General features: G+C 38.4%; 1 protein-coding gene across 1 annotated transcript in view; it reads right to left on the bottom strand.

Moving 5' to 3' along the window:
- Positions 1-3,505: 3,505 nt before the first annotated feature.
- LOC149162873 (uncharacterized) overlaps positions 3,506-18,776 on the bottom strand; it is a 145,001-nt gene continuing 129,730 nt past the window's right edge. Inside the window, exon 3 of the mRNA XM_089435825.1 lies at positions 3,506-3,850. Within this exon, the coding sequence (XP_089291951.1) occupies positions 3,740-3,850 (111 nt within the window). The 3' untranslated portion in view covers positions 3,506-3,739. The remainder of the gene's footprint in view (positions 3,851-18,776) is intronic.

The raw sequence follows: 18,776 nt of genomic DNA, 5'->3' as shown, positions 1-18,776 counted from the left end.
CTTCATGAACGTCCAATAACTCTCTCTTTTCCTTTTTCTCCTATGATTTTCTCATGACCCCTATCATCTTGCACCCTATAAGGCATATCTCTCCTAGGGTTCCATCATGAACCCTAATTTCTCCAAGACAAGTTCATTTGAGATAAGACTCCAAAACAAGAATCCTAGATTCCATGATCAAACCAAAAACATCAATACAATAAAATCATTTTATTTAATACATCATAGAGTTCAAGACTATTCATTTGATTTGAGTACAATGATAATAATGAGTACAAGAGCTCTCTCCTCACTTGTATATACAATAGGTGACAAAGACTAACAAAAAATAAAGACATAAGTCCATACAGATAACCAAGAAGGAAACCCTACATGGAACACTCAATAATACAAGGATGTACGTGTATTTAACCAATATTTATCCAACTCCCAAAGTGAAACACCCTCCAAGCATGAGCTTCATGGGGCTCAATGCCCTCTCCCAAGATGGTGCACTCTCGAACATGTTAGTCCCACACTCTTTAATAGGTTGCTACTCCAACACTTCCTTTTTCACAATGCTTCACTATCCAAGTGTCCTCATGCAAGGTGCCTCTCGTTTAACTATGTGCCAAATGCTCCTCATGTGTGCCCATGTAATCACTAAGTTTCAATGCCACTCAACATAAGTACATTTTCATCACCAACCTCTATGAAGTATGATCTTCAACCCAAACATCCTCAAATAAAGTATCCATTCTCCAATGTATATATCACATGGTTCCAAGCTCTGGGGACTAATTGCCCCCCTCCAAGTGTCCAAGGCTCCTCCTCCTAGCTAGGTACCTCTCCTAATCAAAGCATCAACTTCCCCGTTGTGTGCACCCAATGGATTAGTCATCATGTTGATTAGGGTAATAGACTTGTAGGTAAGGGTGCCACGCTATCACTTTAACCAAGGTCAAACATCCACTAAAATTGAGCCATCCATCCAAGGGACTAAGAGACCTAAAGCTATCCTAGCAAGGAGAAAATGCTTTTGAAATAACCCCAAAAGCCAACATGCCTTCCAGTACAAAAGCATACACAAAAACATTGTTTTATGGTAGTTTGTAATGGAGAATAGGAAGAGTGCCTCTAAGTATAAGGAAAATATGACATGTATTCAAATGGAAATTATTAATAAAACTATTGTTTTTGTTGAAAAAAATACAATTGAAACTATTAATAAAATCTTTAAATATATGTTGAAAAAATGCAATTGAAACTGTTAATAAAATCTTTAAATGTTTATGTTGAAAAAAACAATGCAAACTCAATCATTAATAGATCATTTCAAATCCCTCAGATGGGATGGTAGTGAGGCATGTTGTTATGAACCATGCACCATAATATGATAAAAAGTCAATGAATACAATCCACTTCGATAGTGAAACCTCCTTTTACAATGAATATAATACATGATATGATGATCTTAAAACTAGGTCTCTTTGGTATAAAGATAGGAGACAAAGGGTACAATGAAAGGATTTGGCCTATACAACAATATAAAAATAGAAATCTAATAACTCAATATCTAAGTCTTAATAAGGGGTTTTAGAGTTAACATGGGGCTTGTTTAGGGTTTAAAACATGTCAACAAAACACTTATCATGGCAAGTTGAGATGGCACAAATGAAATTCATGCAATGGAGGGGATAAGGCATAAGGCATGAGGATGAGGTCAAAAATAGACTTGAGGAGCTGATTCATGATAGCTTCAATACTCCGTAATGATAACACCCTAGGCAAGCAATCTAAGATGGTGAAAGTTGAAGAATAATTGTTCATTAAATGAGCCAAGGAGGTTCCTAGCTCAAGACAAGTAGGTATGAATTATTATTCTCCAACATTGATCTTCGAGATAGAGGACTAATTGACAATGAAAGCAGCACATCCAAGAGCACGAGGTAAATGAAGACCGCTAAATCCTAGAGGCATAAAAGAAAGTGCTTCCAACCAACCTTGAACTAAGGAACATAACTTAAGCTCTTCAAATTGTTGGTGGTTTTGCTACCAGCAACAAAGCCACTAACACTCCAAAGCCTAGATAAAACAGAGAAACAGGCTCATGAACAATGCAAGGCCACTTATAGCCAACATATTGGCAAAGTGCTAGAGAGGATTCTGCCAACCACTAGCATCTCCTAGAGCAAGATCACTCGATATTCTTACAGTGGGTCTATATTGGCACACTAAGGATATGACAGCTTGTCATATGGAAAAGATTTGGAACAAGTATGACACACTAAGGATATGACAGCTTGTCATATGGAAAAGATTTGGAACAAGTATGATGACCTTGTCAGTGTTACTCAAGGCTTTGTAAATGGAGAGGAAGAGACTAGGGTGAACTTATCCCAAAGGACTCAATAACAACTAAGGAGGACTCTAAACTTTAAGTTGGAAGCAACCCAAAGCATCCTATCTCCCTAGGATTAACCTCCAATGATGTTTGTTCCCCTCGCATGTTGTTTTCATGCTTTATGTTCACTGCTTTTTATGGTCATATATGGATTAGCGTTGGGTTTTTCTATTCAGTTTCAAGGGGCTTTGGACTTGTTTATGTTACCCCCTCTTTGGACACTCGCAGTTGAATATTATAAAACTTTTGGAACTGTTCATGTCATTTTAATTTTGCTCATCCCTAGACATGATAATGTTATAATTATTATTGCTTAAATCTTGCATCGGGATTGCAAGTGACCACTGATCAACTTAAAACTTTTTTTATATCCCTTATCTGAGGGATCTATTGATTTTCCTTCTGTTGGTCTCCCAGCTTAACTGTAATTTTCCCTGCATATATTCATAGATATAGTCACTTTCACAAATAAAAAATAAAATATAAAATCATTTCAAATGGAGTTGACATTGTCACGACTATGAATCCTAAGCTGACAAGAAAAAATGATGAATGATGAAAAATAGAAAACAATGTTAAATTTATTAAAAATATTGATAATCGCGTGAAAACATTATACACACTATTAGATGTCACTATTTGACAACAAAATAACGATTGCTGAAATTTTGAAATATATGAACTTAAAGTAATGCAATAAACTAAGAACGATATCTGAAATGTTTTTCCCTTCTCAGGCTTCTGAATTCAATCTCAGATGACACCTTTACCGAAGAAATTCTCAAGCTATGAACTTAATAAGAACTTAATTCTCTGAGAACGTTCTGTTTTGCAATGAACAACTGAGTGTCTTCTATAGGCTTCAAGCCTTTTCTCAAAGGTGCTTTGAAATGACACAAAGCATGATGGTGCGATGAATCATGGTCCTGTCTAAATGGTAGTCTCAGATTATTCTTTTATATAACAAATAAACCGTACTCACTCCAGCATGATTTTATGGTCATTAAAAATTCTTAATACCATAAAGTTCATCAACCAAACTCATATTCGAGCCTAGACTTACAACAAAAGACACATACATGCAATCTCAATTTTGCACGGATACAAAGATGCATTCTAATATGGTAAAAAATTTATTTCTTGGCCAATCAAACAACTAATTTTTTTTTAAAATACAGCGAATATGTGAAGTGCAAGGACTATTCTCTGGACTATTCTCACAATGCACTATTATCTGTTTCTTGAAATTACAATTTGATTCTCAAAATTGTCAACAAAAAATTATGAATTTTAAGATGATCTCAAAATAGAACTTGTTACGGTATATGATATAGGTTCTCCCATAACAAAATGAATTTAATCGTCATTTAAATGACCAAATACTTTGTTCCACTCTCTCGAAGCCTCCTCAGTTGTTCGAAATGTCCAAATGTGTGGTGCATCTTTCTCTCTTGATTCTAAGATTGCCTGTGTTCAACATGAAATTAGTTATAATATTGTAAGCAAAAAAGGAAACAGATTGACATGAAATGCATGGCAATTATAAACTATTAGAGATAAGAGAAATTATAAATAAAGATGCAAAGAAGCACATACTCCAACAATCATTTAGAAACTAACCATGAAGAATGTAGAAATACAAAGTTTAGAAGGTTGGTGATCTTACTACGCACGCATGTAATAATGAAATATACTACAGCTGAATGTTTTAGAGATAAACACATTCAACGAGAGAGATTTTTTTGCATTTCCATGAGGAACTGATTTAGAATGCTTATTACGATTATTGTTACCTTCCATAAGGAGTAGTGAGTGTTTCTTATGGTAGTTGCCCCATAAGGAAATATTTTGTCAATTGGACCATGGTCTGTTACAAGTTGGAGCACTTGCAACAATGATGACCTAGGTTCAAAACCTGGTGGGTTCACTCACCATGATAAAGTGGTCAATTCCAGAATACAAAACCAAAAATGGTTAGATTTCAATATGATTTTAACATTAAGACTCTTTTGACTTTTCTGATCAGGCACTTCTGTCACAGTCACATTTATTGTCACAACACACAGACTGAAATCTGACCTGAATACACTAAAATAGACTCAAAAAAACTGGATCAAGACAAACCTAACTAATGTTTTATCCAGATCATACCCAAAAGTGGTTAAACTTATTGACTCTGGCCCTATCCTACTCATAGTTTTAAAACGCAGCCCAGACTGACTCAGAACCGGTCAAAGTGGCCAAGTTAATAAGACACTGGGTCAACTCGGCCAGCAACTTAGACCAGGGGGCAGTTTGGTACCAAAACAGCCCAAACTGGCCCAAACTGGTTGGTGAAACCAACCTCCTCTGTCTTCCATTAGTCCAGAAATTGCTGTAACTGATTCCTTACATTTGTCTGTAGTTTCTTTCTAAAAAGTTGCACTGCACATAATTGTTTCAAGTCTGAAATCCCCACTTGCAAGGCAGGGGCAACAGAAATATGGCTGATACACTTTCTTCAGTTAATATTGCAATAGAGCTAGTTTTTCGGATCTTACATACCCCACCTCACTCGGGGATGATTTGGACAATCACATCATATTTTCAGGTCAACCTGTCTAATTGGAGCAACAAGCGATGAGCTGAGTTCCAGGGTATTCCAGATAGTAGAGTAATGAAACCTCAGGTCTTCCCTCAGCGCCCTCCTTTAGGAGGCCAACCGGTACCCTTGAGACTGTTCTGGAGGTGGCCCTTCCCTCAGCACCTCTGCTTCCTGCTATACCAAGGGACTGCTCCTGATCCCAGACTGAAACTGCACCTGGAAGTGCTCTTCCTGTCATTTGTACTGTCTGCCCAATCCCCATTGATATAAACCTCAAGGTTCACTTCATCCTGCTGAGTGTACCTAAGCCCGTACTCAACTGTGCCTCAGAGATATCTCAAAACATGCTTTGCAGCTACCCAGTGCACTCGCTTAGGCTCTACCATAAACTGACTAAGTGTGTTCACTGCAAAACAAATGTTTGGCTTGGTGTTGACCAGATACATGAGAGAGCTAATCAACTATCTATACAAGGTAGGGTCCACTGCCTCTGATCTAGAAGTATTGATCTTCTTCTAGTTGGTTACAAGTGGCGTAGCCATGGGTTTGCAATCCTCCATCCTGAAACACTTCAAGATCCCAACTATGTATTTCCCTTGTCCAAGGAAAATCTCTCCCTCTCTCTGCCACACCTCCAACCCTAGAAAGTAGTGCATCAGCCCCAAATTCCTCATTTCGAACTCTTCTGCAAGATCTCGCTTGCAATGCGCTAGGAGCTCCTTAGACCCTGAAACATGTTACCACCATAGAACACCAATATGAGAGGCTCACCCTTCGGGTCTACCTCACTCTTGGTGAAGCCCACACTCAGTAAATAACTGTCAATCCGTGCATACCATGCCCTGGGAGCCTGCTTGAGCCCATATAGTTCTCTCCTCAACTTGCACACATGGGAATCCCTCCCATGCACCTCAAAATCCTCTGATTTCTCTATGTATATCTCTTCCCCAATAATGTCATTGAGGAAGGTCGTCTTCAAGTCCATCTAGTGAATCCTCCAACCCATTTGTGTTGTTATAGAAATGATAGCCATGATGGATTAGTATCTGCTACTAGAGCGAGACTGTAGTTTAAGGAATCTGTGCTAACTCAACCTTTGGTGTCTGCTCCTCCTGAACCTCAACTATAGAAGAACTCAAGCTACCAGACTTCTGAAGAGCCCTCTCTTCTTCCAAATTCACACCCCTTTACAATATTGTCTTCTTTAGAGCAGGAATGTAAACACGATAGGCTCTTGAAGTCTTGCTATATCCCACAAGGATACCTTTCTCTGCATTAGGTTCCAACTTGGTCCTTTTATCCTTGGGAAAATGGCAATATTCAAAGCACCCAAAGCTGCGAATGTGCCCCTGTAAACGCTTCCTTTGGTGTCAATCTGCCCAACACCTTGGGTGGACTTCTATTCTACAAGTATACAACAGTGTTGCAAGTCTTTGCCCAACACCTTGTGTGGGCTTCTATTCTACAAGTATACAACAGTGTTGCAAGCCTCTGCCCATGGCAGATCCTGGTCATGGAGCATGGCCTTGGCCACTCCAACAATAACCCTGTTCTTCAACTTTGCAACCCCATTCTACTGAGGGTTGTATGAAACTATCAACTCCTTAATGCCTTCTTGTGCATAGAAGTCCTTGAAGGCATTAGATGTGTACTCGCCTCCATTGTCTGACCTCAACATCTTGATCTTTCTCCCTGTCTGATTCTCGACTAGAACCTTGAACTCCTTGAATTTGCTAAAGACCTCGTCCTTATTTTTCATGAAATAGATCTAGGTCTTCCTGGAGAAGTCGTCAATGAAGGTCACATAATACTGGTACCCACTCAAGGAGATTGTTGACTTGGGGCCACATCTTTGAGTGTACTAGATCCAAAATCCCTTTGGACCAAGTGTCGGTGCTTGGGAAATTGGTCTTGGTATATTTACCCAATGCGCAACCCTTGCACACCTCATCTTGCTCGACCTTCAGTTCTAACAGCCTCATCACCATCTCCCTGAGCATATTAAGCGCTCCATGATGAAGATGTGCCATCCCCCTATGCCATAACTCTCCCAATGCTTTGCTACAACTCACCAATGCATGCACTGGCTCAAACAACAATCAAAACAAGTTGCCCTTCCTAACCCCTATCACTTTCGCTGTTTTGGATTTCTTGGGTCGAATATACACATTACCCTCGTCAAAGGTCACAATGTAACCCTTGTCCTCCAAGATAGCAACTAAGATCAGATTCTTTTTCATACCCAAAACATACAGCATGTCCTCCATCAACAAGGGTTTGTCGGGCTCCATCTGAAACTTGATTATGCCAACACTAGTTGGATGGTACTTGGCATTATCTCCAAGCTCTATGTAGAAATCCAACTCCTCCTTCAAATTGGTGAAATACTCTGACTCTCGTCATGTGGCAAGAAGCCCCATTGTCAATGTACCACACACTAGTGGAAACTAAGCTCGAGAAACATGCAATGAGTAAAAACTCATTCTTGAATTGTGTTGCAAACTCATCCACCTCTGCGCTAGCAACAACCTGCTTCATCTGCTTTCCCTTCTTATTAGGGCATTGACTAGCGTAGTGACCTAACTAATGGCATGCAAAGAATTTAACCTTGCTTGGATCTTTCTTCTTCTCACTCTTGGAAGAGGACCCCTCGCTTGGCCCCTTATTGGCCTTCTTCTTACCCTTGCTTGCCAAAGCAAGGTTCTCATCTTCTTTTGATCTCCCCGCTGACCACTTTCTCGGATCTCCTCTTGGACGAAATCATTACAAAGCCTCGCCCAGTCAGGTAGGTGATCTCAGCCCATAATACACTTGACAAAGACCTCTCAGTGCTTTGACAAGCCATTCAAGGCTAATATGCACTACCTCCTCAACAATTGTCTCTCCAACAGTAGTCGACTTGTCCCTAACCTATGTCATCCTAGACAAGTAAGATGTCACCCTCTTGCCCTTGGGCATTCTTGTGCCATGCAACATGTCCTTTAGTGTCATGTTTTGACTCTAATATAGCTTCATGAGCGCATCCCACATCTTTGCAGTATCCTTCTCTAACGAATCGGGTATGAGATTATCTTTGACCCAATCGAGAATAATCCTCTGCGCCTTGGCCTCGTGACCTCCTTGACCTCATGCAGATCAAGAGCAATTGGATCTAAGCTTGGTAGCACCATTTACACAGCGTGTTCTCCTTGAGAACATCTGAGATTCGTGTTGATTTTTCAAGTGCAATAGATACAAGCATTAAAATCTGAAATACTGATAATTACTTCTAATGATGTAGATCTTCTTTTACCAATTCCAGTTTATAGTTAAGCAATTACACTTCAAAAATTCAACCATAAATGCATAAGGATAGTAGAGATCACAATGCACAAAGAGAGCACAAGATTTATCCGGGAAAACCCAGCAACCTTAGAGAAATTCTTCAATTCAACAAAGGATACAGCTAGTATAGCAAGTCAACTATGACCAACAAAGTTATTGGTCAAACCTGGTCAAACAACCCTCTTGTCAAGTCAAACTTCTACCCTTCAACTCCGGCCCTCTCTAATCTGCCTAGGCCAAATTTTGACTTCCCAGAATATGCCCAAAATCTTGGCCCTGCTGCCCAAAAATTCGACCTGTTTCCCAAACAGTCACACGTGCAAAGTATATAGAGAGAGAAATCTTCTTGAGATGAATTCGTCCTTCATGTCCTTCTTCGTCCTGTAGGAATTTACAGGGTAAGTTCCTTAGACAGAACACCAAAGGACACCGCTCACAAATAGATCACAGATCAATACACCAGTATTTTGACGTGGTTAAAACCCTCAAAGAGGGAAACAGTCCACGGCCTGAGCCAACGCGACCACTTCAAGCAATTTATTAATAAAAGAATGAAAATTTACGTATGCTTCTCTCATAGACGGATTACCCTACAAATGACCCTCCATGCTCTTTAAATAGAGATCATGGACCAATCGGGTGTTAAGCCACGGATCAAGTGTCGGTAATACCGAGGAGAGAATGAACCGTCGGATCACTACATATCGTGACCGTCGGATTGTAAGTTACAAAATGTACATAGTAAAGAAACACACTTTACCTAACTCTATACCTAACTCTATACTAGACCAAGTTGTACTTAACTATTTCCTATGTGTCGGAATATCCTAACATCCCCCCTTAAGAACAACTTGGGATAGGATTGAAGGATTTACAAATATGACACAATCGGAGAAGGAAGGAGGCACTAGAGCCTATCCCCCCTTAGTGACTACTTCTTGAACTCCAACCATAAATCGAAGTTTAGTGAACTTTGCCTCTGTGAGAGTCTTTGTGAAGATGTCTGCAACTTGATCATCTGTTGAACAATATTGCACTTCAAGAATATGGTCATGAATGAGCTTTCTGATGAAGTGCATGTGCAGTTCAATGTGTTTGCTGCGCTGATGTTGGACTGGATCTTTGCATAGTTGAATGGCACTTTGATTATCACACCAAAGTGTAGTCGAATGTTGCTGCTGAAAGCCAAACTCTGACAGGGTCTGACGAAGCCACAAGGTTTCCTTACTAGCTTCTACGGCACCACGATACTCTGCTTCTGCTGAAGAAAGAGAAATGGCACCTTGTTTCTTGCAAGCCCATGTAATAGGTCCTGAACCAAGAGTGAACACATAACCTGCAGTAGACTTCCGATCATCAGGGTCACCAGCCCAATCGAAATCAGTGAAACCAACCAATAGAGGAGATGCTTCGGCACTGTAATGAATCCCAAACTGAACTGTACCTCGAACATAAACGAAGTATTATTTTAGCTGCTTTCCAATGACTTTCACGTGGGTTTTGCATAAACCGAGCAACAAGGCCAACAGCAAAGGAAAGGTCAGGACGAGTATGGGTTAGATACAAAAGTTTTCCTACAAGTTGACGGTATAAGGTAGCATCAACTTCAGGAGAAGTACAAGTGACTGAAAGTTTGACTCCAGACTGAAAGGGAGAAGGGGCTAGCTTACAGTCTTCCATGTGAAAATGGCGTAGAATATCACAGGCATACTTGGACTAAGAAAGGGAAATACCTTCCTTGGATTGCAAGGCTTGAAGGCCGAGAAAATAATGTAAGTGTCCTAAGTCTGTCATTTCAAACTTCCTTTTAAGGCTAGACTTCACATGGTTTATAAAGTTGGGATCACTACCAGTCAGGATAAGATCATCAACATAAAGAACAAGAATGATAAGAGACTTGCCCACTTTCTTGGTGTAGACAGTATTGTCAGAATGACACCTAGAGAAGCCAGATTCTAAAAGAAGGTTATCCATTTTGGCATACCAAGCTCGAGGAGCTTGCTTGAGACCATAAAGGGATTTCTTAAGCCGACATACAAGGCTGGAGTCTGTTTGTATAAAGCCAATAGGTTGTTCCATATAGATTTCTTCATGCAAGTCCCGATGCAAGAAGGTGGATTTAACATCCATCTGATGGACTTCCCATTTGAAAGAAGCAGCAAAGGAAAGAACAAGGCGGATAGAGTTCATTTTGGCAACAGGGGAGAAGGTTTCAGTATAGTCAACGCCTTCAACTTGTGAAAAACCCTTAGCAACAAGACGAGCTTTATGTTTATCAACTTTCCCATCTGGTCCATACTTGGTTCTGTAAACCCATTTGCATCTAACAAGTTTTCATCCCTTTGGTAGAGGAACAAGATCCCATGTATCATTTGCCAATAATGAATGATATTCTTCATTCATAGCTGCTTCCCAATCTGGATGGCCTGAAGCTTCTGCAAAGGTGTCAGGATCATAATTCACTGAAGCTTGAGCCAGTAAAGAAGAGGCTCTCTCGAACTAAGAACGTGTACATCGTTGATCTGTAGGATCACCAACAAGATCACCTGCTGCATCCCGAGTAGCACGGACCCATTTTGGAAGCTGAAGAGCTGAAGGAGGATCCTGAGAAGGTGGGGGAAGATTTTCATCCTCGCTTTCATCATCTGAAGAAGAAATATTTTCAAAAGTAGAAGAGATAGGGAGAGGTGGCACATCCGCCGAACTAGGCTCGCAGGCCGATATATTTTCAGCAAACTTTACATCTCTTCTAATGATAACATTTTTGGACTTACGTGGAATAAGTCTATATCCTTTGACATCTTCAGAATATCCAACAAAAATACATTTTTCACTCTTAGGTTCTAAAGCTTTATGTTTCTCATCTGGAATATGGGCCCATGCTTCACTTCCAAAAACACGAAAGTGACTTACATCTGGTTTGATTGAGCTCCATGCTTCTTCTGGAGTGATATTCTTTAAAACCTTAGTAGGAGTGTGATTTATTATGTAATTTGCACAGTTAATTGCTTCTGCCCAATAATTAAGACTAAGTCCTTTAGATTGAAGCATACAATTAGCCATTTCTTTTAAGGTGCGATTCTTCCTTTCAGCTACACCATTTTGTTGTGGAGAATATGGAACAGTATGTTGCATTTGAATTCCATTCTCAGTGCAAAAGTTGATGAATGTGTTTTTAACATATTCTCCGCCATTATCAGATCTTAGCTTAAGAATTTGATGTCCAAATTGTTTTTCAACAAAGGCCTTAAAGGCCAAGAACATGTTAAATACTTCACTCTTGAGTTTTTTAAGAAGTATACCCAAGTGCGTCTAGAGAAATCATCAATGAAAGTTAAGAAATACTTGTAGCCAGAGAATGAAGCAACTGGAAGTGGACCACATAAATCACTATGCACGAGCTGTAAAGGGGCTGAGGCGTGCCAAGAGGCACGTTTTTCGAAATTGTCCTGATGATGTTTTCCGAGTACACATCCGGAACAAACACCATCTCTGCAAGATACCATTGGAAGGCCTGTCACCATATTTTCTTTACATAGATTCTGAAGAGAGCGATAGTTTAAGTGACCAAATCGCTCATGCCAAAGTTTGCTCACTTCATCATTATGAGCAACAAATACTGAGGGAAGATTTTATGACCCAAAGTTGTTAAACTTATACAACCTTGTAGAATCATCAGCAATGCCAGTAGCTAAAATCTGTCTAGGATCTCTTAGGTCCTTAATTACAACATTGTGAGGTGAAAATTCAACGATTTTACCTTCACCTGAATGGGTTATCTGATATACAGATAGAAGGTTGCGGGATAAGGTTGGAACACATAATACATCATTAAACTGACCATTGTTTAGATGAACAATTCCAGTCCCTACAACACTAAGACATCTATCATCACCAACATATATATTTTTGGTGTTACAATCATTTAAAGAAGAAAACATAGCTTTGTTTTTGGCCATTTTGTAAGAAGCTCCAGAATCAATGAGCCACTCATGAGAATGAGAAGAAGAAGATACATTTAGTGCATAGCCAGACCGAGATGCTTGACAACCACATGGAGAAAGTGCCATTCCTGAAGATGAAGTTGAAGTTGAAGATTGTTCCAAATGGATGTTATGCTTCTTCATTGCTGCTTCCAAGGCTTCCATCTTCTTAAAGCATTTGGATTCCAAGTGGCCATCTCGATTACAAAAGTTGCAATGTCTATCAGTCTTCTTCCCTTTGTTTTTATTTGTCTTATCATTTTGTTGAAATGATTTTTCATTTTGAGACTGAAATTGTTTAGGACCGTTGTTTGGTTTAGGACCATTCTTTTTAGGATACAACTTCTTAGGATTCTTTGGATTTGGTTGCTGCTGGGCGGCTAACGCTTTCTTAGATGAGTTTCCAAGATGAAGAAGACCAAGGTGTAAAAGTTTCTCTTGTTCTCTTATTAAAGAATCACAAAAGGAATCAAAGGAAGGGGACTTGTAGGTTTGTCCTTGAGAAATGAAGGCTTCTCTTGTAGAATGAAAGGTGGAAACAAACACAGAATAGGCTGGTCCCAACTTAGTAAGAATGGAGTAGATAAGGCTACTATCTTCTTTCTTAACCTTAACACCTTCCAAGAGAAGTCTAAGGGTCTTGAACTTGGACAAAAAATCTTCAATGCAAGAAAAATTATTAGGGTCCAATGTAAGCAATTCATTTTCAAGTTGACGGGCTTTAAGTTCATTTTTAATTCCAAAGACTTTAGTAATCTGCTTCATTGCTTCATCAGGAGTATCAAGTTCTGCAATATGGAATCTAAGATCTAGAGAAATAGACATCCCTATCAACCCACGTGCTTGGTCTTGCCTATTTTCCCATTTAGCTGTCTTGTCTTCATCTTTCGGTTTGGTCTCTTGGCCTGTGGCTATTCTGTAAAGACCTTTACTTCTAAGTAAATCCACAATGTAGGACCACCATTGGAAGTAGTTGGTGCTGTCAAGAATAACTTGGCATGGACTTTCCATTTTAAAAAAAGACTGAAGCTATAGATGCTAAAAATAAGTGTTTCAATGGAAAGATCTCGAAAAATTAGGTTGTTTCAAAAAAAACGGTTCTGAAAACGACTTCCGGATGAAGAAGTTATGGCTTTTTGAAGAAAATTTGATGAAGTCGTCGACGAAGTGCAGGAATGTGCGGAAATGAAAAATCCGCCCCCACAAAATGGAGACTTGAACCCAAAACCTCTACTCTCATAAATTAGCTTTGCACCAAGTGAGCTATACAAAAAGTTTGAGAGAGAGAGAGAGCGGGGGGGGTTGATGCTTTGGGTTGCGTGCTTGCTTTGAGAAAGCTCTTTTTCCCTACAAAACAAAAAACACAAAACCCAACACGGACATACAAAAAAAACGAACCTTGCGGCTCGAAGTTAGCTTTAGCCGAAAACTAAATATTTTCAAAAACGAGTCTTGCGGCTCGAAGTTAGCTTTAGCCGGAAACTAAATATTTTCCTCAATGTTTCTGATTTTCCGAGATCACACTAAGGCGCAGCGGAAAAGAGCATACGCATGAGAAAAATCCTTCCTTTCCGTTTCTGATTTGCCCAAATCGCACAGAGTCACAGGGCAAAGAGCATACGCAGAAATAAAAGGTATAGATCCGGTAATAAAAAAGGCTAAATAAACCGAAACCGAAATAAACAGAGAGAAAATCACTGTAAACTGCAAATAAACACTGTATACCTCCAGATCTTAAAAATGACGCAGCTAGGGCTACTGGAAACCTTTTCGCGTGAAAAGAAAGGGGTTCCTCACTGGAACAGATGCTCCCAACACAACAGAGCAGTCCTCTCGGCCCGAAAGCAGTCAGAAACAGTAGATCTAGGAAACGGTTGTCGGATGCAGTTCTACCGGCTTCAGATTTGGATCACCAACGGACGCGGCCCTCAAATAGCTCCGATACCATGTAGGAATTTACAGGGTAAGTTCCTCAGACAGAACACCAAAGGACACCGCTCACAAATAGATCACAGATCAATACACCAGTATTTTAACGTGGTTAAAACCCTCAAAGAGGGAAACAGTGCACGGCCTGAGCCAACGCGGCCACTTCAGGCAATTTATTAATAAAAGAATGAAAATTTACATATGCTTCTCTCATAGAGGGATTACCCTACAAATGACCCTCCATGCTCTTTAAGTAGAGATCATTGACCAATCGGGTGTTAAGCCACGGATCAAGTGTCGGTAATACCGAGGAGAGAATGAACCGTCGAATCACTAATATCGTGACCGTCGGATTGTAAGTTACAAAATGTACATAGTAAAGAAACACACTTTACCTAACTCTATACTAGACCAAGTTGTACTTAACTATTTCCTATGTGTCGGAATATCCTAACACGTCCTTCTCCTTCTTCACTTGGATGCCAAGAATATATCTTCTTATGTGTGAGGTCGAATGGTGCCTTGTGGAGGAGGTTGAATGTTCTATATTTAATGGTATGCCTGTTTGAATGGGTATGTCTCTTCATTGGGGCTGACTTGACTTGAGGGATGGCCGACTTGACAAGTTTGGAGCCAAAAATTTAAAATTTTCTCTTTTGAATCTGAAAAAAAAGAAGAAAAAAAGAAAAAGAACATGTCTTATATAAATTCTTTCAAGGGCTAAATAATAAAAATGACATGAAGAACATGTCTTACAATTACATTATATATTTCAAGGGCTAAAATATAAATTATGAAGACCGACCATAGCTACAAAATTCAACACTCCCTCTTAGCTAGGGAGGTATTCATAATGACTAGACAAATGTTCTTTTGTTGACAAATTTCTCTAAGAAAAGGTTATAACAAATCATCATCATTATTTAATTACCATAATTGGGTCAACAATTGTGACACATGGTAAACCAATAGCATCAACCAATTACCATAATCTAGTCAAACATCTTTGACACATGGTAAATCAATAGCATCAACTAGTCACCATAACTCAGGTCGGTACCTCAGACCTATGGTATCTACTCACCATACTCTGGATCAGTACTTCAGACACATGGTACATCATTTAGCATCAACTAGTCACCATAATTTGGGTCTATTTGACACATGGTATACAGAGTAGTTTTGGTTCACCATCATTCAGGTCAAAATCTTTGACACATGGTGAATCTCCATAGACCACACTCTATCTGGGTAATTCGGGGCCTGATGCTAAACAAACCTGATGCTTTGGGACCATTCTTCCTAATTTGGGTCAACATACTTGACACAAGAATGTCAGTCCTGTTGAATTTTTGTAACTATGGTCGGTCTTCATAATGTATATTTTGGCCCTTGATTTATTTATATTGATTATTATAAAGCATGTTCTTCATGCTAAAGTCAAAAGAAAAATATATTTTTGAGTCATATCTATTGACCACTACGTGTCAACGACCCATACCAGTACACTCCCTTTTTTCGCAAAAAGGATAACACTTGATCGATGTGTCCATGTCGTCCAACTATCATCATCAGCCTGACTTCAAAGATGTTATGTAAACCCTTTCCACATGTGTATAATGTAAATAATCTCAGCAGATCTGTGTCATATATGTAACGACCTAGGTAAACCTACTTTTCTAGTGACGATCTCCATTCTTGGAGGTTTTTTGTCTCACCGATCCATTTTTGGATGGTCGGTAGAGTTTTCCTCCAGTTTTACCCCAAAGCTGGAATGGATTTTGTCGTTAGGATCTTAGGCGAGTCCTAGTGTTTTAGATTGAATCTATGTAAAAGTGATTTGGGAATAATCCTAACTATTTGGTTAAGTTAATTTATTACAAATTGCTTGGTCTGCCGGATTATATTTGTATCACAGAAATTGGTAGTCTTTGAAGGTCTATTACAAATGGGCTTCCCCCTTATGATGTAAAAAATATGAAAATCATGATGTAAAGTGTCTTGAGGGTTGGAAAAATAAATTATTCCCTCATAAGTTAATTAATTAAATTTTCTGGCCAAAAATTAATTAAAATCCTAAATCAAAAATTTAATTAATTCTAGGTCCTAGGTAAATTTAAATTCTCCAAAGACAAAATTCGTCGGTCCTTAAAAAATAAAATTTTAAAAGGTCCCGAGACTAAGGTAAATTAATTATTTTGCTAAATTTTAACCCTTTGATCTCTCGGGGTTAAGTCAAAGTCAAATTTTTTGGGAAATTAACTCAAAAATTTAATTTTTTAGTTAATTAAAATATATTTAATTAAAAAATTTGAATTTCCTCAAGAATTAAATATTTCGCCAGATGAGATTAAAAGAAATTTTAATCTTCATCAACGATCGAAATTGCTTTGACGAGGATCACTCAAACTAGCCGTTGGAGGATTTATCTTTAAATAGGAAGTCATTTGTCAGTCGATCTATCTGACCTTTGAGTCGTGTGCTTAGCGAAAACTCTTATGTAATCTTTTTCTGGATAATAAAGAAAGACTTTGGGGTTAAATTCCGCTGGTGTTACTCTTCATGGGAATACTGTAAGATGTGTTGTTTTCATGCATAATTTTTTCTAAAGCCATCGTTGATAGCTTCTAAAGGGTGATTTGAGTACAGGTATCTTGCTCAGTCGCTGAGATTTTTTTGTTGGTGATACATGAAGGGTTTCGAGTTAGCACCTCCTTTAAAATTTAAAATTTTATCTTTTTGTGTGTGGTATAATGACAGATCTGGTTGATTAGAGCCTGCAGTTTGTAAATTTTGTAACTATTTTTCTAATGTGGCTTTTTCTGGGTTTTAGCTTTTATCATTGTATATATCGTTTGGGTGTTTACTTGTTGCCGTGCAGCTATAGATCTGAGGAAGAAATTTGTGTAAAGTCCAGATCTAGGCCCCAAAGGGTAAGATCTGGATCTCTGGGGTTTATCAACATAATTTTGCAGGGATATTCTTCAAATTTTTGCAGTCCAAGGGTTGTAAAATTCTTAGATTTGGAAATTTTCATGAGGGTTTTAGGGATAAATCTGAAGCAAGTGGATTCAATATTATAATTAAAATTTCTGGAAATGTTTTAAAGGGTTCTCTGGCTACCATTTATCTGTTGATTGAGTTTTCCGATCTACTGATTGGGTTTTTCGATTTTCTGCAAATTTCGATTTATTTTTTTTAAGAAACCCCTTATTCCTCCATCACTGTGGCTCGATCTTTATCTTTCTTTGCTGCTCCCTCATCTTTCTCCTCATCAAACTGCAATCCTCAACCCTGCAATCCGTTGGTTACTTTCTTCACTGATGCATTCTTCCTGCTCGCAGCCTGCCAAAAAAAAAACACAGCTTTCCCTCCGCTAGCCCTGTCCACAGTTTGCTCACCACAGCTTCTCCATCCTCTAAACTCCTCCTACGACTCCCTATCATCCTCCTTGCACCCTTAAATCCTTCTGCTCGCAGTTCTATCTCTCCCACAGCTCCCTTCCTTTACGTGCCTTACTCTACCTCCACGCTCTGCAGCCTCTGTCCTTGCCACCCGAGCTTGCATCCTTAGCCTGTAGTCATTCCTCCATTCCACCTGCCAAAAACCGCTCAATCTGCATCCCCTGCCTTCAAATCCCTTCGCTACCATTTGCCGCAACGCCATCTCCTTCGCTTGAGCCTCCTCATCCTCGCTCTCCAAACGCTGTTCATTTCTCCTTGCCACCGTCGACCTGCATTTTTGCACTCAACCAAACATTTCGACTTTTTCTTTTTATTATTCTATTTGTATTTTATGTATGTATTAGGTTTGGTTGCTTTTACATTTTTTTATGCTATGTTAGGGTTTAGTTAGTTCTTTTTTATTTCATTTGATTTTTTTAGTTTGGTTAACTTATTCCTTTTTTATTTTAAATTTGATTTTTTGTTTTTATTGTTTGTTTAGTTTAGGATTTGAGTTAGATTTATTTTATTTTGTCTTTTAGATTCGTCTTGATTTAAAATTTGATTTTTTATTTTTATTTTTTGTCTTGTTTTGATTTCACATATTTTTTTTCTTACTTGTGATTTTTTTTTATTTTGATTTTGATTTCCTTTCCTTTTATTTTTAATTTTGCTTTAAAAAAATTTTAAAAAATATTTAAAAAATTTAAAATCTAAAAATTTCATTTATGTGACTTTAAAATTCCTAAAAGAATTAAATCAAAAGAGGATTTGCGTTCATATTAAAAAATTTAATGTGGCCTATGGCCCATTAAAATTTCAATTTATTAACCATTTTTTATTTGTTTTACTTTTGTCACATCAAAAATTTAATCTCTTCATTTTACCACGTTAAATTAATTCCCTAAGAGATAATTCAAATTCAAATTTAAAGTTCCTTGGTGTCCTTTCATGGTAAGTGATTTCTCTATTGTCAAGTGCGATTAATGTTTTTAAATCATTGACTATAGTAGAAAGATAAATTCTTCTTAAGATTTGGGATTTAACTGCTAGAAACTCTTACATGATAACGTTTTGGGTGTTGACATTTAAATATTCGTGACCGTCGCTTTGCCACATATATAAATTGC

This window comes from Pinus tabuliformis, chromosome 5_2 (assembly GCF_031772625.1).
Source record: "Pinus tabuliformis cultivar Carrire ecotype Pingquan chromosome 5_2, CPIR1, whole genome shotgun sequence".
Classification (NCBI taxonomy): domain Eukaryota; kingdom Viridiplantae; phylum Streptophyta; class Pinopsida; order Pinales; family Pinaceae; genus Pinus; species Pinus tabuliformis.
Note: the sequence above shows the minus strand (reverse complement) of the source record. Positions and strands in the feature narration are given on the sequence as shown.